Here is a 24,888-nt window from a genome sequence, read left to right as displayed (position 1 = left end):
TTGACTAACACTCAGCAGATTGTGTTTAAGTCCTGAGACCAGAGCTACTTCTTTAATGATGACATTCCCAAGATTGATATTTCCATATCCCAATGTTTTTCCAATGTTGCCATCTCCATAAGAAACACTTGGGCCAGCCTTCCCCACAAAGTCTGATAGCAGGGTTTTATTTCCAGTCATATATCCTGTACATCCACTATCCAGAACTAGGATATTTTTCCTGTTGCTCTGCAATCACAACGACCGCTAATGATTAGTTTTAAGGACCCAGACTTGCTTGGATCATGTGGCCTTATTAAGTTTGTTAACATTTGTAGTGGATTTAGCATCAGAGTTTATGTTAATATTTTTCTTATCAGCATTTACAGTATCAGACTTTGTATCAGAACTTATACTAGAAGGAACAATGCTAACTTTCTTTAAAGAAGGTTTTAATTGATAATAATCATAGTACAAACTATGATATTCCTTACAAGTTTAAATGGAATGCCATAAACTACCACAATGAAAACAAGGATTTTGTGGCTTATATCTAACAGACTGACTCTTAACTCCTGACTTTGAAGGTAAGGAGTTTATGTTCTTATTCTTCCTGCAAAAAGAAGCCAGATGGTTAGAACTTCCACAGTTATGACACGTTTTTCTAGGAGCATCAGGAACAGGCTTATAATCATTGCTTTTATTCATACCTTCCTTTCCATTCTTATTTTTCCTAGGTGATTTTACCTTGTTTGCATTCTTAACTTCTTTCAGCTTATGCTTAAGCTGCTTCTTTGTCATTAAGCCTACGTTTACTTCAATTGTCTTTTCCTGTTTTAGTTTGTCAGAAGTTAATTCCTTTTTAACTTCTGATTTCTCAGTATCAGACTTTACAGCTACAAACTTAAGAGGTTTTAAATTTGATTTTTGTTTAACAACTATAGGCTTAATTTCTACAGTTCCTTTATCATTCTTATCATCTCCAAAACCTAAGCCCTCTTTCCAGATTTCACTACTTAACAAATTATGAGTTGTTCTGCCAGAGTTAGTCTAAGTCCCGGTAATCTCTCTTTCCTTTTCTAACTCACCTTTTAGAGATTCATTCATTTTAAGTACTTCATTCCTAACATAAAAAATATCATCTCTATCCTTCTGAGTTTGATGGAACATGACTAACTCTTTTTCTAAGAAATCATTCCTTTTCTTAAATGCAAGATTTTCAGAAGTTAATCTTTCACATGTTAAAGTTTGATCTCTATAGCTAACAAACATGGTTTTAAGATATCTTCTCAACTCATTAATATCATCAGTATGAAAAGCATAAGTAGTCTGAGGTACCTTTGTTTCAGCAGCTTCAGAACTGCTCTCAGCACTTTCTTTATCAGTATTTGCCATCAATGCATAGTTCTCCTCACTTTCAGAGTCTGAGGTGTCTGTCCAGCTTTTCTGCTTTGTGACAAGAGCCTTGCCTTTGTCACCCTTTACCTTCTTGCAGTCAGGAGATATGTGGCCTTTCTCACCACAGTTATAGCATTTAACATTGGTGTAATCTCCTCTGTCAGATTTTCCTCCTCTGCCTTCAGATCTTCTGAAATTCTTCTTATCAGAACTTATGCCTTTCCTGGAAAACTTCTTTCCCTTTTTGAACTTCCTGTATGCAATTTTTGTGATTCCTTTCACCATAAGAGCACACAGCTTCATCATCTCCTCATCAGCATCAGTCTCAGGCAAGCATTCCTATCAACTCTTGGTAATTGAATATACATTTTTCGCTAAATTTCATGTTCAAATCAATCTAACACGTTCGTTGAGTGTTCCAAGATAACTCGGATACCTCTACAAGATGATGTGAGGAAGAATTAACCACAAAAAAGGTCTTATGCCTTTGAAATGAACAACACACTTGTCAAAAGAAGAAAACAACACACCAACGAGTATCACTGATAATTTTCGGCGGAACTCTTCCAGAGCACGGGTAACAGATTCCTGAGTGGAACTTGAATAAAGCCGATCCAAAACCCGATCCGAAATCCGAATCGCTATCCGAACCCGATCCGAACCCGAAATCCGAAAAAACCCGAATTATTAAATATATACATATATATATATTAATTATATGTATAATATTAGAATTTATATATTACGCATTATAATATTATATTATATATATTCTATAATTTACCTTATACATATTATTATATAATTTTTAGAACATATATTTTTATATTTATGTTAAAAAATAACTAAATATAAAGTTTAATTAATATAATTATTCAATCATTTAAATAGGTGATAAGGTTTATAAGTTTAACAAAACATGTTTTAGTAATAAATCTAAAAAACTGGGTATCAATTGAGTTGATTTTTTAAATATTAGTTATACATATAATAACATAATTAATGATGTGGTGGAGTGGTTGAAGATGACACATTAAAACTCTTTCTCTACAAGTCGTGTGCTCGATCCCAAAAACTTGCAATATCAATAATTATACAAATTTTCAGATTTCGGGTTCGGGTTTCGGGTTCGGGTATGAATATCCACTTCAAAAAATTTCGGGTTTCGGTTATACCCGAATCTGATCCGAAATCCGAAGGATCGGGTTCGGGTATTCATTTTCGGGTATTTTTCGGGTTCGGGTCGGGTTCGGGTATGGTTAAAATTTTCGGGTTTGGATATGGATTCTGCAATATCCGACCCGATCCGACCCGATTGCCATCCCTAAACACTTTTAAAAGAATTCAGTTTAAAATCTTAATATATATGTATATATATTTTAAAAGAGTTATTAGTCTTTTAAAATAGATATATATAACCAATATATATATATATTAATGATATGACCAAAAATTCATATTAAACTAATTTCATTTGGTTTTCTATTTTAACAGTTTGACTAGTACAGCTAACTAGTGTTTAATCATCAATTGGTGTTTCGATTATTTTAAAAATATTTTTAAACGATTCAACCGTATGGATGCCAATAGATATATATATATATTAGCGATATAACCAAAATTTCATATCAAAATAAATTTATTTGGTTTTTTATTTTTAACAGTCAAGTATTAGTTGACTCGTACAACTTACTAGTGTTTAATCCTGAATTGGTGTTTCGATTATTTTAAAAATATTTTTGAACGATCCAACCATATGGATATTAATAGATATATATATTCGTGATATAATCAAAATTTCATATCAAAATAATTTTATTTGGTTTGATATTTTAACAGTCAAGCATCACTTTGACTAGTACACCAAAATAGTATTTAATCCTGAATTGGTAATTCGATTATTTTAAAAATATTTTTCAACGATCCAATCGTATGGATGTCAATGGATATATATATATATTAGTGATATAACTAAAATTTAATATCAAAATAATTTTATTTGGTTTGTCATTTTAACAGTCAAACATCAGTTTGATTAATACAACTAAGTAGTGTTTAATCCTGAATTGGTGTTTCGATTATTTTAAAAATATTTTTCAACGATCCAGCCATATGGATGTCAATATATATATATATATATATATATATATATATTAGTGATATAACCAAAATTTCATATCAAAATAAATTTATTTGGTTTTCCTTTTTTAACAGTTAAGCATCAGTTTGACTAGTACAACTAACTAGTGTTTAATCCTGAATTAATGTTTCGATTATTTTAAAAATATTTTTCAACGATCCATCCGTATGAATGTCAATATATAAATATATATATTAGTGATATAACCAAAATTACATATCAAAATAAATTTATTTGGTTTGCCATTTTTAACAATCAAGCATCAGTTTGAGTAGTACAACTTACTAGTGTTTAATCCTGAATTGGTGTTTCGATTATTTTAAAAATATTTTTCAACGATCCAACCGTATGGATGTTAATAGATATATATATTAGTGATAGAACCAAAATTTCATATCAAAATAAATTTATTTTGTTTGCCATTTTAACAGTCCAGAATCAGTTTGACTCGTACAACTAACTAGTGTTTAATCCTGAATTGGTGTTTATTTGGTGTTTTAAATAAATGTTGACATTAATATGGTTGGATCATGAAAGAATACTTTTTTTAAAAATTGAAAATATCAAAAATCATGTGCTAATTTACGAAGGAATCCATCATAAATTATTGGCCGCCAAAAATTTGAGAAAAGTCAAATTTACCGCAAAAATTTAAAAATTGAAAATATCAAATTCGAGTATGTTGAATTTCTCGTTTTGATAACTTACGACGAAATGTAATTTCCGTCGTAAGTTTCTTTAAAAAACTATTATTTTCGAACGGCTAACAAATGCTAGTATAAATGGCATTTATTGTTGTTGGTGGGAACAATTAAGACAGAATTTCTGTCGTAAGTTATACTTAATTACGACGGAAATTCCGTCTTAAGGTATTTAACATATGACGGATATAACATTTCATCGTAAGTTTAATGACGTCGTTCTTCCCCATGTCCTCCTCAATCCTTTTTTATTTAGTTGATGATAGTTTTAATAATAAAATATTAAACTTACGATGAAATGTTATATCCGTCATATGTTAAATACCTTAAGACGGAATTTCCGTCGTAATTAAGTATAACTTACGACAGAAATTCTGTCTTAATTGTTCCCACCAACAACAATAAATGCCATCTATACTAGCATTTGTTAGCCGTTCGAAAATAATAGTTTTTTAAAGAAACTTACGACGGAACTTACGATAGAAATTTTTTTAACTGTTTTTCCGTCGTAAGTTGACGCACATTTCTTTTCCGTCGTAAGTTCGCCGACGTAATTGGCCAGATTTGTTGTAGTGATAAATGGGACAAATTTTTAGAAGATGTTAAGAATTTTTATGTTAAGAACTCTATTGAAGTACCTAATATGGATGACATAATATCGATTCGTGGTCGTTGAAAGCGTGTAGGACAAATTGTTACATAATTTCATTTGTTGAGATATTTTGTAGGGTTAGTTATTTACTTTCATTATTTATATATCTTTTTTGCTTTAGTCAATTTATAACTTATTTATTTTAAGTCTTCCATGTTGATATCTTTTGTTCAAAATTATTTTCCAAGTGGTTAATATAATATCCCCAGAGATAGAATACAGAGGGTACCACCGAGTTACTTACTTGCATTGTCTCTCTTGGTCCCTGAAATTCATTTTTAGATTTTGATCTTACAAAACTTCTTCGACTACCACTTTTAATCCAAATTATGATTTGGTATTATTTTTTGTAATTTTGTTTTTTAAGTTTTTTCATGGTTTATTAATTATTTTTGTTATATTATAATTTGAATACCAAATTTTGGAAGGTTTTTGTTTCCTTACAAAAGAGATAAAAAAGAAGTTTAGTGCGATTATAAATTAAGTTGGATAATAATTTATAGAGTTTATAGTTATATTAGATACATGATTTAATTTTTTTAATAATTTATAAAAGATAATAATTATATATTATTCAGATTAATGAAGTTAAAATATTGACATCTTATCTTGTATGTATTATATTTTTGAATTATTCAAAATTTAGATAGTTAAAATCTTAAAATGTCCTCTTACTTTGGGTCGCTTCACGCAGGTGCATAGACTGAGAAGTGGGAGTTTTGAATAGTAATGTTGTACGTGGATGATTTAGTATTATTTTTTATAATATTATTTTTTGTTTTTTTCTTGAATTATTAATTATTTTGTTATATTATAATTTGAATTATATAAAAAATTTGGAAGGTTTTTATTTCCGTTGAAAAGAGATAAGAAAGAAGTTGGGTGCGATTAGAAATCAAGTTGGATAGTAATTCATAGAATTTGTAGTTATATCAGATACATGATTTAATTTTTTTAATAATTTATAAAAGATAATAATTATATATTATTAATATTAATGAAGTTAAAATATTTACGTATTATCTTGTATGTATTATATTATTGAATGATTCAAAATATAGATAGTTAAAATCTTAAAATGTCCTCCAAATTTGGGCTGCTTCGCACAGGAGACTATTGAAAAGTGGGAGTTTTGAATAGTAATGGTGTATGTGGATGATTTTTTATTGTTTTTTAGAATATTGTTTTTTATATTTTTTTCTTGTTTTATTAATTATTTTTTATATTATAATTTGAATTATAAAAAAATTTGGAAGGTTTTTATTTCCCTACAAAAGAGATAAGAAAGAACTGGGTGCGATTAAAATTTGGATGATAATAATTCATAGAGTTTGTAGTTATATCAGATACATGATTTAATTTTTTTAATTAAATTATATTTGTTTAAACTTTATTTTGGAAGGTGTTAACATACATTTTAGGAAGGGGTTAACCGAACGACCAAACGAAACCATTTTCGCTTATAATAGTATAATATAGATAGATATATGTGGATGATTTGATATTAGTTTTTAGAATATTTTTTTTATTTTTTTTTCTTAATTTATTAATTATTTTGTTATATTATAATTTGAATTATAAAAAAATTGGAAGGTTTTTATTTCCCTACAAATGAGATAAGAAAGAATTTGGATGCGATTAGAAATCAAGTTGGATAATAATTTATAGAGTTTGTAGTTATATCAGATATATGATTTAATTTTTTTTAACTAAATTATATTTATTTAAACTTTATTTTGGAACGTGTTTAACATATATTTAGGAACATGTTTGGCTTATAGTTTATAATAGTATAGTGTAGATATCCAATAGCACAAGCTAGGGTTTTATTAAAACAACTCTTATATTTTGTCTCTTAGTTTCGAAAACAATGGATTTTTCGGACGATTCATATACTGATGATGATCAATCAATGTATGATGAAAAATCACTTGAGCCAATGGCATCTCCGAGTTTTGATGAAAAAGCAATGGAGATCAAGGACTCGAAAACTTATAAAGTCCTTACGAAAGAAGATATAATGAAAAATCTAGAGCATGATGTTACACTACTTTCAACTGCAATTTCTATACCAAGATCTGCTGCTGTTGTTTTACTACTAATCTATAAGTGGAACGGCGAGGACGCGCAAGAAGCATGGTTTAATAATGAAGATCGGGTGTGTGAATTTGCTGGTTTAATGAAGAGGCCTGTTGTGGAATCACGTAAACCCGGTGATTTACTGGTATGTGGTATATGTTTCGAGGATTATGTTTTTGATATGAATTTCGAAGGTACTGTAGGGTTTTGTGGCCATAAATTTTGTCGTGCATGTTTAACGACTTATATTAGTGTGGCTATTAGTGATGGTTTTGATTGCTTGTTTTTACGTTGTCCTGATCCTTCTTGTCGTGCTATTATTGGAGAAGATATGGTTAATTTGTTGGTATCTGATGAAGATAAGATGAAGTATATTGAATTTTTGTTTAGATCGTATGTTGATTTGAATAATAAGATTAAATGGTGTCCTACCGCTGATTGTGAATGTGCTATTGAGTGTGAGCTAGGGAGTGAGAGTTATGCTGTTACGTGCAATTGTTTGGGTAGTGTTCGTTGGCGTTGTGGTGAGGATTCTCATCGTCCTATTGATTGTGTGACGGTGGGAGAATGGATGTTGAAGAACAATTCTGAGTCTCAAAATGTATCGTGGATACTTGCTTTTACAAAGCCGTGTCCTAAATGCAAGGTACCAATTGAGAAAAATAGTGGGTGTATGCACATGACATGTAAGCCTCCCTGCGGACATCATTTTTGTTGGATATGCCTAGCACCCTAGAGTAAACATGGTTATTCGGCATGCAATGGTTATGTGAACAGGGGAGGAAGTGAAGAGGATAGGAACAGAGAGCAGGCTAAGGAATACATTATGAAATATGTTCATTATTATGAAAGGTGGGCTGCAAATCACAAGTCGAGAGAGAAAGCATTAGCAGATCTACGTGATTTAAAAGGTGATGAAAGAAGAGTACAGAACACAACCAATGATCCAACTTCCTTAAGTGAACCAGGTATTGGAGCAACTCCTGAAAGATTGAATCAACTAGAATCTGTACAGATGGTTTACCATACCTACTTGGAAGAACACATCTTGTTTTACTTCATGACAGATGGTAGGGTTTACCATATAAGGGAAAATGTTATTCCACTGAAGTATTTTGAAGAATTGGAACATGTATTATTCTTACTTCAAGTGAATGACAGAATAACAGAAAGTGTTGCAAACTATTTGAAGACTCAAATTCAGAGACATAAAAGGCTTTATTCTGTAAAGTCTGACATCACATATCTTCCAAAGTACAGATATCACAAGGGTGATATTGTTGAGATGAAGCCTAACTCTGCTAAGATTATAACTACCTTTCTGGGTTATAAGGCTGTAGAATTCAATCTTGAGTCTGACAAGGCATATTTGATCACACTGGATCAGGACATAAGGAAAGCTAGAATTAATGTTCTTAGGGCTGCTATTTTCCAAACTGGTGAAGATTCTGCAGAGCTTAAAGATGCTAAAAGGAGGATGATTGATGAACTCAGATATGCTGAGAGATGTTTGTTAAAGAACTATCTCAGAATAACTCCTGACATTAGATAGATCAGAAGGTGAAGCCAAGTCAAGATCTACAACTGCTCAAATTCTGATATCTATACAGACTGAAGTTGTTATCAGAAGTTAAAGTTGGTAAAACTTTAAGGACTGTAAGTTGTAGTTATCTAGTCAAATTCTCATGCATTTGTACTTAATGTTTTTGACATCATCAAATATTTGTTAAACTTGTATATTATGCTAATTTACAAGTTGGGGGAGATTGTTAGATATATCTGATCATGTCATAACTAATATGATTTATGTTTAGTTTTCAGATCTTACTTAAATAGGACAAATCAGTACTTAACTGAAATCAGCACTTATACTGAAGTCAGAACTTAAGTCATCAGTACTTAAGGTTCAGGAGATATTTATCAGGAGATAATATCAGGACTTAAAGGAAACGTTCAGATAAGGAAGGTGGCTGATTAAAGGAAGAGAAAATCGAGACACACGTAAGAAGAGATAAGCCTGAAGAAGGAATTCTATGAAGAATAGAATACTTGGAAGAAAAGATATCTAATTGATATATTTTAGGAAGTAGAATTATATTTCATATCAATTAGCGATTATCTTGTAACTGGGTAGTATATAAACACAGACATAGGGTTTACACTATAAGTGTTATCATTATCGATAATATTATTCATTGTAACCCTAGCAGCTCTCGTGATATTTGTTCATCACTGAGAGAGGACATTTCCATACTGTAACAGAGTTTATTGCTTTGAATAAAGTCTGTTTTCTATTACTTGTGTTATTAAAATTCGATTTGATTGTGCTACACACTGTATTCACCCCCCTCTACAGTGTGTGTGACCTATCAAATAAATTAAAACAAAATTTATGGCAAAATTCGGTGTATGCTGTGCTTTTTACTAATTCAGTGAATGATGTACGTACTCTAGTACGAGGTACTTTATATGTACAATAGCCTATAACCCGAGCGATACACGGACTAATTATACATTTATAATTTTATTATTTTCAAAAAATAACTTATAAAAGACGGTAATTATATATTATTGAGATTAATAAAGTTAAATATTTACTTCCTCTGTCCCTTTCAATTGTTTACATTTTTTAGAGAGTGTTCGACACGCATTTTAAGGTGCATATAAAATATAGTTCTGAAATTTTTTTTTACAGTTTTGTTTTTCTGAATAAAAATTAAAACATTAAACTTTTATTCAGAAAAAGAAAATTGTAAAAAATAAGTCACATAACTATACTTTTTATGCATCTTAAAATGCGTGTCGGACACTTTCTCAGAAATGTAAACAATTGGAAGGGACTGAGGGATTACATAATTTTTTATGTATTATATTGAATGATTCAAATTTTAGATAGTTAGGAACTACAGTGATTAAGAGAAGATACACTACAAGAAATCTGGCCATTTACGACGGTTTTTTTTTGAACTGAAATCGTCGTAATTGAGCCATTTACGACGGAAAAAAATCGTTGTTTTTGGTCGAGTAGTAAGTTCGTTTTTTCGTCACAAGATAAAATTGCGTCACAAGTTAGGAAGTAGGGACCCATATACTCAATAAAATAATAAATCAACTTACAACGGAATTTATTATCGTAAAATACCAAAATACGACGAACAATAACATCGTAAGTTATGTACTTACGACGGAAGAATGCGTCGTAAGTTAGAAATTTCCGACAGAAAAAACATCATATTTTAGAAGATGGGGCCTACAAGCTGGGAAAATGAAAATTCAAAAAAAAAATTAAATATGAAAATGGATACATTACGACGAAATATATGAAGAAGAATCGTCGTAAGTTCATTTTACCAGAATAATTACGACAGAATGTTTGAAGAACAACCGTCGTAAGTTTGTTTTTCCAGAATAACCAAAAACTAAATTTTCAAGAACCGGCCATTTTCGGCTTCCAATTTAAATTCTTAACCCGCCAAAATCTTATGCAATGACAAAGTTAACAAAAACTACCTGGCAAAGTCTAATTTCATTTCCGGTAAGGAATTAAGCAACCATAGCCAAAAATGTGCAAGAACTACAAACATTGGACGAATAGTAAATGATAAAAGCAGAGATGATTTAGCGAGAAAACCTACATAAAAATTAATCTACTGACATGTCTACTACTGCATAAGCGGTCTCAAGATGGGCTGGGCTTCCTGAACCTCTTTCTCAATCTTCCTACGTTTCTTACACTTGTAGTACACGCTCATGAAACAGCTCCATACTTCCTCCTACACTGCTTATAAAGCTCAGCATCAAACATCTTCCAGAAACCCTTTTCATTGAGCTCTGACACGGCATGTGGCTGGAACCCATGGTTTTCAATCAACCAGCTCTTCAACAGCATAGTACTAAAATGGACATCGAACCTGATCCCATATATTGTACTTTGGAACCTATGAGGTTGGAAGTGACACTTCCCACAAAATTATCACTAGGACATAAAATCCCCTTTGTTGATTGAGCAACTATAAACTCAGATCTTCCATTATGCCTCTTGTGGCGAGCCACTGCAAGTTTTCGATTGTCTTCCATGACCCTCGTGAGATAATCCATTAAAGAGTCAAATACTAACCTTTTCAAGGATTGTGACAGAGTACATGTAATTCTAAATGCTCCCAAACAACATCTAAATGGTTAATTACATAGAATGACTACTGTGAACTGAATCAAATCACAGGACATATCAAACAAATTTCACTAAGGTCATGTTTATCTCACGTGATTATAATCAGTAGACTGTGAACTTGTTTGCTCTCATTTCCAATATCAACATGTGGGCCAAATTATAACCATTTCTCAGTTCCTATCTATGAGATCACAATGCCTAGTGATAAGGCAGTATTTTTATAATCTCCTCGAAATATACTTGTTCAAGGTATTAGCACAAGTATGATCAAATGAGTACAAATCATAAAATAGCGACTGTTTAGCGAAATATCCATGATTTAGTGAAGTTTTTGGAAATGAAAGCAAAGTTGGAATGAGAATGAATTCTCAAACTAAGCTGTGTTGCAAGACAATTCTAAGTACTATGAGGTACAATCAAAATATTCAAATGGCAAAACAAACATATTGCAGCATAACATACTCACAATGGTTATTTGTTACTAATGCTTAATAAATTACAATCCAGGTCACAAACACGAAACATCAACTAAGAAACCTTAATTATTATATAAAAACTAAGTCAAACATCCCAATATAATTAACACTATTATAAGAATCAAATATTTCAAACGCGAAATAAACATTATGCAGCATGACATATTAATTATTGACAATGGTTAGTTGTTAATACTTGTAACAAATTAGAGCAACTACAACCCAGCACTATAACGCTATTATAATGTAATTTATAGTGCAAAACATTGTTGTTGAGTCGCTCGACTAGTCGCGACTAGTCGTTGACTAGTCGAGTAGTCGTTTTAGGCAGGGCGACTTGAACTGTCGACTTGTGCTTTGTGTGTGTTTCGAGCGACTGGTTATCAACTTGTCGACTGGGGCGATTAGTCGGGTCGATTAAAACACCCAGTCGACCAACTGGTTCAAAAATTCAGAAAAGGCCCAAACCCGGTTATAGAAGGGGTTGTAAAAGAACCTTAAAACAAAAGCTCAGTCCCGCTTTTTACCTAACATAGCCACTCTACAGTGCCCAGTAGCGATTTCAAGTCTCAAAATCCCAGGTAATCTTCAATTCTTTTTTTCCCTCTTTTATATATACAGTTTTACACACACAGACACTTATATATATATATATATATGCACACACACAAACATGTATATATACACTTAGACACACTTACAAACATTAACACACACTCACAGACACAGTAGCTCAAAACATCTATATATAATTATATATACAAACACCTACATAATACACAGTAAACACACCTATTGTTCCAACTTATTTATGCACTTACATTTAATTTTTTTACTTGTATTCTAACTTGGATGTTCAATTCTTGTGGCAGATGGAGAATGAAAATCAAACTAACAAAGCAGCCTATGACTTGTTTGAAGACCCTAAACTTCCGAAGAAGTATTTAAGATCTCCTATGTATATAAGAGAAAAGGAAAAAATGGGTTGTTAGAAGTTAGAACACACATATATAATATTTATATATATCTCTATATTTATATATTTATAGTTTAATACATTGCCGACTAGTGTCGACTAGTCTACGACTAATCCCGACTAGTCGCGAATCGACTTGTCGGGCACTCCGGTCGACTCGACTCGACTCACCGATGTGATAACCATGGTGCAAAACCTACTCCAAGGCAACACTAACAAACATGAATAATCAACTAAGAAACCTCAATTACTATACAACATCCCAATACGATTAACAGTATTATAAGAGTTAAACTTGCAGAAAACAAGAAAGTGAAATGTCGTAAAACAGGGAAACCTTACATTAGTGTAAAGGGTGTACAAACTGCCCCCATGTAGTCCTTCTACACATTTTTTTTCACAATCACACAAGTGCACCTCCCAATGTCCACTGGCAAAGGCCTGCACAGCAATGTCCTGCAAAACAGGAACAGATGATCAATTTAAATAGCATCAAAACCGGATAATTTTATTAATTTATCCAGGTTAAATATAAATGACCAAAAAAATTATGTTAGAATAATTAATTTATGGTGTGTTAGTAAATTTATCGATTATTAATTAGGCGAGAGTATGAATGATAATAATGTGAGACATTACCACAAAGCTTTATTCTCGTTTCACAAACCGGAAGCACTTTATTTATGCGTTCATAATTGGACTTTTTGATTATAGAGTTATCCGGTGCATAGTCGGAGTAAGCTTTGTACTGAATATCTGGGTTAGTAAGGCCGTTACCAATGGAGAATCCCTGAAATCACTTCCGAAACTGAGCATCAAACTGGAATGCAGAAACTTCAACAAGATGACAATTACTGCATACCTTGAGATTTATGTGAGCTCCTTCGTTAGCCTTGTTTCCATGGGGTACTCGAGCAGCAAATGCGGGAATGTAGTGGCCGGCATATGATTCTCAAGTGATATAGAAGTAATTTTTAGCAAACTGAGGATGCTCAACGAAGAATTCCTGGATGAGGGATTAACAACAGGATGAACAAGATAGTCAATAAAAAGTATAATTTGTGCTACTCTTGTTCAAGATTAAGTATGATTACACACTTCACTTGCAGAATCAATACACAATATCTTGCCAGAATGAGAATAGTTCTATTAAGGGGGAAAATACCATTATAAGCACTCAATATTTTGCAGGCATGGTACCTGCAAGAAGTCATATAGGTCATTGCTAACACCATATTCATTGTGACGAATGTCACGCTTATCAGAGCTATAACTGAAACCAGTCCCAGTAGGTTGGTCAACATAAAGCAGGTTGGAAACCTGCATAATTATCATATAAAAATTATAACAATCTTACCACAAATCATGGAACCAGCAAAAGAGGAAAAACCTCATAAATTTAGAGTTGAAGAGAGTCCTAGGCAACAATTTCATAATGTAAAACAAATTTACTGTTATAATTATTGACTAATCTAACATCAGTAGCATTACCTTGTCCCGACCATACTCCTTCCACATTAGAGACATGTTTTTCGCAATACAGAAGTGTCCATATTCATAGAAAAGAGCCAACTCACTGCTACACCCTGGTCCCCCGGGCAGCCAGATGACAACAGGGTCTTTCTTGCTGTTGCGTGATTCAAAGAAGAAATAGAACATCCTACACACAACACCGCACCAAAAAATTAAATAGGAGAACACACGCAAGTACACACACTTACACAGACATATACTTGAAGATATATTATGAGGCAACAAAAGCCAAGTATATAGTTCAAGTCAAATTATTGAATACATGAATGCAGAAGATATTAAGAGGGAACTGTAAACAGATTACAAGTCTTGTCCAATTATTTGCATGCAGCAAAATAAACAAATTTATTGATGATCTAAGAAATCAGGACTAAGATGTAAAGTTTAGTTTTGTCAAGAAGATTCAAAACAGAGATGCTCCATATATGGCTAAATCTGGACCCGTAAAAGCTTTTCAACATACCTGGAATACCTTACATCCCCTCACAGCTTGAATCCTTGATCGCACAAAAAATGTGTTAAAATTCCTAAAAAAAAATTATTTGTTGTTCCCATCAGGATTTATTGTCTTTGCCTTGGTTGATTTTCTAAGCTCTTTATCTATTCATGATTCCTATCAACTCTTTGTAATTGAATATACATTTTTCGCTAAATTTCATGTTCAAATCAATCTAACACGTTCGTTGAGTGTTCCAAGATAACTCGGATACCTCTACAAGATGATGTGAGGAAGAATTAACCACAAAAAAGGTCTTATGCCTTTGAAATGAACAACACACTTGTCAAAAGAAGAAAACAACACACCAACGAGTATCACTGATAATTTTCGGCGGAACTCTTCCAGAGCACGGGTAACAGATTCCTGAGTGGAACTTGAATAAAGCCGATCCAAAACCCGATCCGAAATCCGAATCGCTATCCAAACCCGATCCGAACCCGAAATCCGAAAAAACCCGAATTATTAAATATATACATATATATATATATTAATTATATGTATAATATTAGAATTTATATATTACGCATTATAATATTATATTATATATATTCTATAATTTACCTTATACATATTATTATATAATTTTTATAACATATATTTTTATATTTATGTTAAAAAATAACTAAATATAAAGTTTAATTAATATAATTATTCAATCATTTAAATAGGTGATAAGGTTTATAAGTTTAACAAAACATGTTTTAGTAATAAATCTAAAAAACTGGGTATCAATTGAGTTGATTTTTTAAATATTAGCTATACATATAATAACATAATTAATGATGTGGTGGAGTGGTTGAAGATGACACATTAAAACTCTTTCTCTACAAGTCGTGTGTTCGATCCCAAAAACTTGCAATATCAATAATTATACAAATTTTCAGATTTCGGGTTCGGGTTTCGGGTTCGGGTATGAATATCCACTTCAAAAAATTTCGGGTTTCGGGTATACCCGAATCCGATCCGAAATCCGAAGGATCGGGTTCGGGTATTCATTTTCGGGTATTTTTCGGGTTCGGGTCGGGTTCGGGTATGGTTAAAATTTTCGGGTTTGGATATGGATTCTGCAATATCCGACCCGATACGACCCGATTGCCATCCCTAAACACTTTTAAAAGAATTCAGTTTAAAATCTTAATATATATGTATATATATTTTAAAAGAGTTATTAGTCTTTTAAAATAGATATATATAACCAATATATATATATATATATATTAATGATATGACCAAAAATTCATATTAAACTAATTTCATTTGGTTTTCTATTTTAACAGTTTGACTAGTACAGCTAACTAGTGTTTAATCATCAATTGGTGTTTCGATTATTTTAAAAATATTTTTAAACGATTCAACCGTATGGATGCCAATAGATATATATATTAGCGATATAACCAAAATTTCATATCAAAATAAATTTATTTGGTTTTTTATTTTTAACAGTCAAGTATTAGTTGACTCGTACAACTTACTAGTGTTTAATCCTGAATTGGTGTTTCGATTATTTTAAAAATATTTTTCAACGATCCAACCATATGGATATTAATAGATATATATTAGTGATATAACCAAAATTTCATATCAAAATAATTTATTTGGTTTGATATTTTAACAGTCAAGCATCACTTTGACTAGTACACCAAAATAGTATTTAATCCTGAATTGATAATTCGATTATTTTAAAAATATTTTTCAACGATCCAATCGTATGGATGTCAATGGATATATATATATATATATTAGTGATATAACCAAAATTTAATATCAAAATAATTTTATTTGGTTTGTCATTTTAACAGTCAAACATCAGTTTGATTAATACAAGTAACTAGTGTTTAATCCTGAATTGGTGTTTTGATTATTTTAAAAATATTTTTCAACGATCCAGCCATATGGATGTCAATATATATATATATATATATATTAGTGATATAACCAAAATTTCATATCAAAATAAATTTATTTGGTTTTCTTTTTTTAACAGTTAAGCATCAGTTTGACTAGTACAACTAACTATTGTCTAATCCTGAATTAATGTTTCGATTATTTTAAAAATATTTTTCAACGTTCCATCCGTATGAATGTCAATATATAAATATATATATTAGTGATATAACCAAAATTACATATCAAAATAAATTTATTTGGTTTGCCATTTTTAACAATCAAGCATCAGTTTGAGTAGTACAACTTATTAGTGTTTAATCCTGAATTGGTGTTTCGATTATTTTAAAAATATTTTTCAACGATCCAACCGTATGGATGTCAATAGATATATATATTAGTGATAGAACCAAAATTTCATATCAAAATAAATTTATTTTGTTTGCCATTTTAACAGTCCAGAATCAGTTTGACTCGTACAACTAACTAGTGTTTAATCCTGAATTGGTGTTTATTTGGTGTTTTAAATAAATGTTGACATTAATATGGTTGGATCATGAAAGAATACTTTTTTTAAAAATTGAAAATATCAAAAATCATGTGCTAATTTACGAAGGAATCCATCATAAATTATTGGCCGCCAAAAATTTGATAAAAGTCAAATTTACCGCAAAAATTTAAAAATTGAAAATATCAAATTCGAGTATGTTGAATTTCTCGTTTTGATAACTTACGACGAAATATAATTTCCGTCGTAAGTTTCTTTAAAAAACTATTATTTTCGAACGGCTAACAAATGCTAGTATAGATGGCATTTATTGTTGTTGGTGGGAACAATTAAGACAGAATTCTCGTCGTAAGTTATACTTAATTACAACGGAAATTCCGTCTTAAGGTATTTAACATATGACGGATATAACATTTCATCGTAAGTTTAATGACGTCGTTCTTCCCCATGTCCTCCTCAATCCTTTTTTTATTCAGTTGATGATAGTTTTAATAATAAAATATTAAACTTACGATGAAATGTTATATTCGTCATATGTTAAATACCTTAAGACGGAATTTCCGTCGTAATTAAGTATAACTTACGACAGAAATTCTGTCTTAATTGTTCCCACCAACAACAATAAATGCCATCTATACTAGCATTTGTTAGCCGTTCGAAAATAATAGTTTTTTAAAGAAACTTACGACGGAACTTATGATAGAAATTTTTTTAATTGTTTTTCCGTCGTAAGTTGACGCACATTTCTTTTTCGTCGTAAGTTCGCCGACGTAATTGGCCAGATTTGTTGTAGTGATAAATGGGACAAATTTTTAGAAGATGTTAAGAATTTTTGTGTTAAGAACTCTATTGAAGTACCTAATATGGATGACATAATATCGATTCGTGGTCGTTGAAAGCGTGTATGACAAATTGTTACATAATTTCATTTGTTGAGATATTTTGTGGGGTTAGTTATTTACTTTCATTATTTATATATCTTTTTTGCTTTAGTCAATTGATAACTTATTTATTTTAAGTCTTCCATGTTGACATCTTCTGTTCAAAATTATTTTCAAGTGGTTAATATAATATCCCCAGAGATAGAATACAGAGGGTACCACCGAGTTACGTACTTGCATTGTCTCTCTTGGTCACTGAAATTCATTTTTAGATTTTGATCTTACAAAACTTCTTCGACTACCACTTTTAATCCAAATTATGATTTGGTATTATTTTTTGTAATTTTGTTTTTTAAGTTTTTTCATGGTTTATTAATTATTTTTGTTATATTATAATTTGAATACCAAATTTTGGAAGGTTTTTGTTTCCTTAGAAAAGAGATAAAAAAGAAGTTTAGTGCGATTATAAATTAAGTTGGATAATAATTTATAGAGTTTGTAGTTATATTAGATACATGATTTAATTTTTTTAATAATTTATAAAAGATAATAATTATATATTATTCAGATTAATGAAGTTAAAATATTGACATATTATCTTGTATGTATTATATTTTTGAATTATTCAAAATTTAGATAGTTAAAATCTTAAAATGTCCTCTTACTTTGGGTCGCTTCACGCAGGTGCATAGACTGAGAAGTGGGAGTTTTGAATAGTAATGTTGTACGTGGATGATTTAATATTATTTTTTATAATATTATTTTTTGTTTTTTTTCTTGAATTGTTAATTATTTTGTTATATTATAATTTGAATTATATAAAAATTTTGGAAGGTTTTTATTTCCGTTGAAAAGAGATAAGAAAGAAGTTGGGTGCGATTAGAAATCAAGTTGGATAGTAATTCATAGAATTTGTAGTTATATCAGATACATGATTTAATATTTTTAATAATTTATAAAAGATAATAATTATATATTATTAATATTAATGAAGTTAAAATATTTACGTATTATCTTGTAGGTATTATATTATTTAATGATTCAAAATGTAGATAGTTAAAATCTTAAAATGTCCTCCAAATTTGGGCTGCTTCGCACAGGAGACTATTGAAAAGTGGGAGTTTTAAATAGTAACGGTGTATGTGGATGATTTTTTATTGTTTTTTAGAATATTGTTTTTTATATTTTTTTCTTGTTTTATTAATTATTTTTTATATTATAATTTGAATTATAAAAAAATTTGGAAGGTTTTTATTTCCCTACAAAAGAGATAAGAAAGAAATGGGTGCGATTAAAATTTGGATGATAATAATTCATAGAGTTTGTAGTTATATCAGATACATGATTTAATTTTTTTAATTAAATTATATTTGTTTAAACTTTATTTTGGAAGGTGTTAACATGCATTTTAGGAAGGGGTTAACCGAACGACCAAACGAAACCATTTTCGCTTATAATAGTATAATATAGATAGATATATGTGGATGATTTGATAGTTTTTAGAATATTTTTTTTATTTTTTTTTCTTAATTTATTAATTATTTTGTTATATTATAATTTGAATTATAAAAAAATTGGAAGGTTTTTATTTCCCTACAAATGAGATAAGAAAGAATTTGGATGCGATTAGAAATCAAGTTGGATAATAATTTATAGAGTTTGTAGTTATATCAGATATATGATTTAATTTTTTTTAACTAAATTATATTTATTTAAACTTTATTTTGGAACGTGTTTAACATATATTTAGGAACATGTTTGGCTTATAGTTTATAATAGTATAGTGTAGATATCCAATAGCACAAGCTAGGGTTTTATTAAAACAACTCTTATATTTTGTCTCTTAGTTTCGAAAACAATGGATTTTTCGGACGATTCATATACTGATGATGATCAATCAATGTATGATGAAGAATCACTTGAGCCAATGGCATCTCCGAGTTTTGATGAAAAAGCAATGGAGATCAAGGACTCGAAAACTTATAAAGTCCTTACGAAAGAAGATATAATGAAAAATCTAGAGCATGATGTTACACTACTTTCAACTGCAATTTCTATACCAAGATCTGCTGCTGTTGTTTTACTACTAATCTATAAGTGGAACGGCGAGGACGCGCAAGAAGCATGGTTTAATAATGAAGATCGGGTGTGTGAATTTGCTGGTTTAATGAAGAGGCCTGTTGTGGAATCACGTAAACCCGGTGATTTACTGGTATGTGGTATATGTTTCGAGGATTATGTTTTTGATATGAATTTCGAAGGTACTGTAGGGTTTTGTGGCCATAAATTTTGTCGTGCATGTTTAACGACTTATATTAGTGTGGCTATTAGTGATGGTTTTGATTGCTTGTTTTTACGTTGTCCTGATCCTTCTTGTCGTGCTATTATTGGAGAAGATATGGTTAATTTGTTGGTATCTGATGAAGATAAGATGAAGTATATTGAATTTTTGTTTAGATCGTATGTTGATTTGAATAATAAGATTAAATGGTGTCCTACCGCTGATTGTGAATGTGCTATTGAGTGTGAGATAGGGAGTGAGAGTTATGCTGTTACGTGCAATTGTTTGGGTAGTGTTTGTTGGCGTTTGTGGTGAGGATTCTCATTGTCCTGTTGATTGTGTGACGGTGGGAGAATGGATGTTGAAGAACAATTCTGAGTCTCAAAATGTATCGTGGATACTTGCTTTTACAAAGCGGTGTCCTAAATGCAAGGTACCAATTGAGAAAAATAGTGGGTGTATGCACATGACATGTAAGCCTCCCTGCGGACATCATTTTTGTTGGATATGCCTAGCACCCTGGAGTAAACATGGTTATTCGGCATGCAATGGTTATGTGAACAGGGGAGGAAGTGAAGAGGATAGGAACAGAGAGCAGGCTAAGGAATACATTATGAAATATGTTCATTATTATGAAAGGTGGGCTGCAAATCACAAGACGAGAGAGAAAGCATTAGCAGATCTACGCGATTTAAAAGGTGAGAAACTTCAGCAACTTGAGCAAAAACATTGTCAGACAGCCGGACAATTGAAATTTGTTACAGAAGCTTGGGAGCAGATTGTTGAATGTAGGCGAGTGTTAAAGTGGAGCTATGTGTACGGCTATTACATGCTGGAGAAAGAAACTAAAAAGATAAAACTATTTGAGTTCTTACAAGGTGAGGCTGAGGTTGCTTTGGAAAGGCTCCATAACTATGCAGAGAATAAACTATGCCTATACCTTGACACTAATGCTAATTCAGACGATTTTAATACAGAGTTTCGCAAGGAGCTAACGAATCTGACTAGGGTAACTGGAAGGTATTTTGCAAATTTTCTTAAACGAGTAGAATATAATCTTTCAGAAGCAGAGTGTGGAGTCTGGCAATGTCAAAGATGCACCTACTTGAATGAGGGTGAGCATAACACCTGCCTTTTGTGCCAACAAAACTTTGGCGAACAAGTAGAAAATAGTCTTCCAAAAGAAGAGAGTTGTGGAGTTTGGGCATGTCAGCTATGCACCTTCCTCAATGAGGGTGAGAATGAAGTCTGTTCTATGTGCGCTGTGGATAGGTAAGGCGGCACCACCAGGCCGGACATTCAAGAGAAGGAAGTATATATCGTCAAGGCGTACATTTTTTAATGGTTTTCCCAGTAATGTTAATTTGAGGAATTAAATAGTTTCTACCGTTTATTTCAAGCGAAAGGTTGTTTTTATTCAGCTAAACGGAAATAAAGTTTTTTTTTACTCTCCAAAAGTTGAATTTACTCTTCTTTTTTCTATATTATGTATCTATCAAAAAATTTACACTACTAGAAATATGGGATCAGACATCAGTTCATAACCAATGTTAAAAAAAATCTGAACCGATGTCTTCGCGTGTGATGTTAAATGTCATCAGCCTTTGACATCAGTTAACAACCGATATCTATTACAGTGCTATACATCGGTTCTAAGATTAAAAGTGATGTCTTTGCAACAAATTTCAGTTTATATTACAGTATTTGTAGGTGAATATGAGTATACTATGAGGTATTTATCCATTAAAACATGAAACCTACAAGCTCTAAAAACCATTTATTAAAATTATTTCGAACAAACCGATGTGAAATGCTTGATCAGACATCGGTTAGATTAGTTGCCCGATGTGAAAGTTTGATCAGACATCGGTTAAATTAGCCCCCCGATGTGAAATGATGAATAAGACATGGGTGTTCATCACGAAACCGATGTTAAATCTTTTTGTTTAACATCAACCAATTTCTCTAACCGATGTTATTTGACTTAAAATATATTGAGTTTTTTTCGGAACCGATGTCAAATGACTATTTCACATTGGTTTTTTTAGTTTTTTTCGTTGAATATTATTTTGTATGACGTCTTTTGTACATTTTTTACATCGATTTACATTTACCATTGTGATGTTAATGTTCTGTAAATTGCATGCCATCCTGGTGCTATTTACAGCCACCGGGAATCAAAACAATGCAACATCCCAACAAAAAACATTCAAAAAGAAACATAAAGGTACTCATCCAAATTACAACTCTAATACCAAAATATTACTCATACCATACTATACATACATTTCAAGTAAAATACAAGCATTCCATTAGCTAACTCATACTATACTAATTTTTAAGTACTAAAAGCAAAAGCAACTTGCTATGTGCTGTTGTACCAGAACTCACAGCCTCCTTCCTCTTCCACCACCCTTTCTGCAAGTGTTATCAGTGGGGATTTGAGTAACATCCTCTGAAAAAAGGCAAATAGAAAGTCAATTATCAACGCCTTACATGGCTATAGCCTACTTATTTCCAAGTTCATAAGCTAATCAGGAAAAAAGAATTGCCAATGCGACCAATTTTCATTCCTAAACGAGCAAGTGCACGAAGTGCAGACTGAGCTCCAAGAGACTTTGTTTTGTTTCCACCTGTTGCGCGAAACTTGATGTGAAGAGCAGTGATTCCAAGTTCTTGTGGGCAATTTACCAGCCAGCTTATATGAGAAAACATTGCAAAGTCACTATCATCCATTTCATGCAATAAGAGGACTTTCAAGCTAGTCTAGAGCGAAGAAATAACACCAGACCTTGCATCTTGTTGAAACAACCTGTGTTGCAAGCATAGCTGCATATGGTGAAGATTCATCTCTATCTGCTTTAACTTTCATCCTACCTAAAGAATTGAGAAATTAAGATAACATGAATAATTCATTTAGTTAATTAGTTGTATATCTCATCTTTATGATATTGAAGTATGATCTGTGACATTTATTAGGTGTTTCTCGGCTGGCACAAGTGACAAGACATAATTTCAACTTTTATATGAATCTTTAAATAAGACTTACAGGGCACTCATATAATAGAGTTTTTCGACATAAGTCATACCAATAAATATGTTAGATGCATTGACACTAATAATTTACCCTTGACTAGTGTGTGTGTGTGAGAGAGAGACAGAGAGACCATAAGGTCTAGAGAAACATTTGTTAGTGTTAAGATTTAAAATTATTGGAGCTTCCAAAACTTTCTGAAATGCAAATAAAAAATGAAATAAAATAAGACACATAATTGATGAAACATTAGATGTCACCAGACAGCTACTAGCAGTACCTGAAATTTTAATTTTACCATAACAGAGCAATGGGGAAGTAAGTCAGACTAGAAGGATGCTTGCATTTTAAACATTTATGGAGGCTTACATAATTAATAAAGAAGAGACTAATAGTTGTTGGCTGTTGAAAAGAAAATTAAGGGACCTTCTCTATTTGAGCCATTACAATCTTGCTATGTAGCTGTCTTTGGCTAAAGTAGACATAAATCCTTGCCAATAATACGTCCAATCACATCACAAGATTTAAGAAGTGTCAAAGATGAACCTCTTGCGAGTTGAATACGCCATATCTATGGTATCTACCAGGTGTATTCCAAGATAAGCTTGCATAAAAAATATCAATAACTAAGCTTCATATTATGAAACATTAAGATTAAGTTTACACATTATTATGTTCAAAAAGAGAACATTAAAATAAAAGTAGCCATATAGTACTATTAAACTTCTATTTAAAATTTCTGAAAAAAGAAATCCATTCAGCATTTGTCCAGGTGGATGAGCTAAAATAAATATCCAATGTCATCATAAATAATGAAGGGAATTGGAATGCTGCTGGATAAGAAACAACCACATAGTGATAGCAATGCTTGAGGCAACAGTTATAATGTTTAATACGTTTATCCGTGTACACAACGGCACAACCATATAATAATTATTTCCTGTGCACGTCTTAAACTTACAGAAAACAAACAAGTTAAAAAATTAATGGGAAGCATTTAAGTCTCTCATACAAAAGAAAAGAAGGCAGGGAAAAGATGAAATTAGCAACTGAGATCATATCACTTTTATAAATTTACAGCATACAGAGTTTCACTGATCCATGACATGCCAATAGACCTCATTTATATTGTGATGAAAATGTGCAGAAAACAATTACTCTGATTCTCCATGACTTTCAATTTCTTCCTTACCTGTCACCTGGAATTTTTTCAATATCCCTTTTATCTTGTATTCTTCTTGACGCATCCAAATGGGACAAAAGCAAATACACACTTCCATCGATTGGCATCTCTGCGCTGTGCAGGTACATCTTATCAAATTGCTGTCTCTGCACATAACCAGTTGTCAGTTGTCACTTATATCTCATTTATAATATTAGCTGACTTCTAGTTTACTCTCAGTTTCAATTTATATATATATGTAGCTCCAGTACACAGACCAAAATGGAGATAAAAAACAAGTATAGAAATATTGTTTCAGCTACATGGGTAAAATATTGTACTTAAATTGTCGTTTCTTTGAAGTGAAACGCTTCTTCCTCATCTGCAAAACGCTTCTTCCTCATCAGCTACCTCATAATAATTAGCGTCACAATATTAACAACATTATAAATAACTAGATATCCTAAAGACTAATGATTCAAACATATACATAAAAAGTCAAATACACAACATAAAACATATTTACTAAGCAAC

The 24,888-nt window shown here is 31.3% G+C and overlaps 1 protein-coding gene, 1 long non-coding RNA gene and 2 pseudogenes across 2 annotated transcripts; 2 read left to right on the top strand and 2 right to left on the bottom strand.

Annotated features, from left to right (window-relative positions):
- The first annotated feature begins 6,740 nt into the window (after positions 1-6,740).
- On the top strand, positions 6,741-12,588 carry LOC141691512 (putative E3 ubiquitin-protein ligase ARI8). The gene is made up of 3 exons (XM_074496246.1): positions 6,741-7,595; positions 7,686-7,874; positions 12,469-12,588. Exons 1-3 carry the CDS (start codon positions 6,741-6,743, stop codon positions 12,586-12,588), a joined length of 1,164 nt encoding a protein of 387 aa, XP_074352347.1.
- Positions 12,589-12,815: 227 nt separating this feature from the next.
- Positions 12,816-14,301, bottom strand: LOC141691511 (serine carboxypeptidase 3-like; annotated as a pseudogene).
- Positions 14,302-19,735: 5,434 nt separating this feature from the next.
- Positions 19,736-21,568, top strand: LOC141691510 (putative E3 ubiquitin-protein ligase ARI8; annotated as a pseudogene).
- Positions 21,569-22,475: 907 nt separating this feature from the next.
- On the bottom strand, positions 22,476-23,794 carry LOC141693328 (uncharacterized). The gene is made up of 3 exons (XR_012563074.1): positions 23,619-23,794; positions 22,950-23,035; positions 22,476-22,856 (listed from the first exon to the last, which is right to left on the bottom strand). It is a non-coding gene; the product is annotated as an uncharacterized LOC141693328 (long non-coding RNA).
- Between the last annotated feature and the right edge of the window lie 1,094 nt (positions 23,795-24,888).

Source organism: Apium graveolens, chromosome 10 (genome assembly GCF_009905375.1).
Source record: "Apium graveolens cultivar Ventura chromosome 10, ASM990537v1, whole genome shotgun sequence".
Lineage (NCBI taxonomy): Eukaryota > Viridiplantae > Streptophyta > Magnoliopsida > Apiales > Apiaceae > Apium > Apium graveolens.
Note: the sequence above shows the minus strand (reverse complement) of the source record. Positions and strands in the feature narration are given on the sequence as shown.

Excerpts from the sequence above, each read along its gene's own strand:
- LOC141691512 (XM_074496246.1), top strand. The coding sequence starts at position 6,741 with ATGGATTTTTCGGACGATTCATATACTGATGATGATCAATCAATGTAT. Across the intron at positions 7,596-7,685 it reads AGCCGTGTCCTAAATGCAAG|AGTAAACATGGTTATTCGGC; the intron begins GTACCAATTGAG and ends CTAGCACCCTAG. Across the intron at positions 7,875-12,468 it reads TAAAAGGTGATGAAAGAAGA|ATGGAGAATGAAAATCAAAC; the intron begins GTACAGAACACA and ends TTCTTGTGGCAG.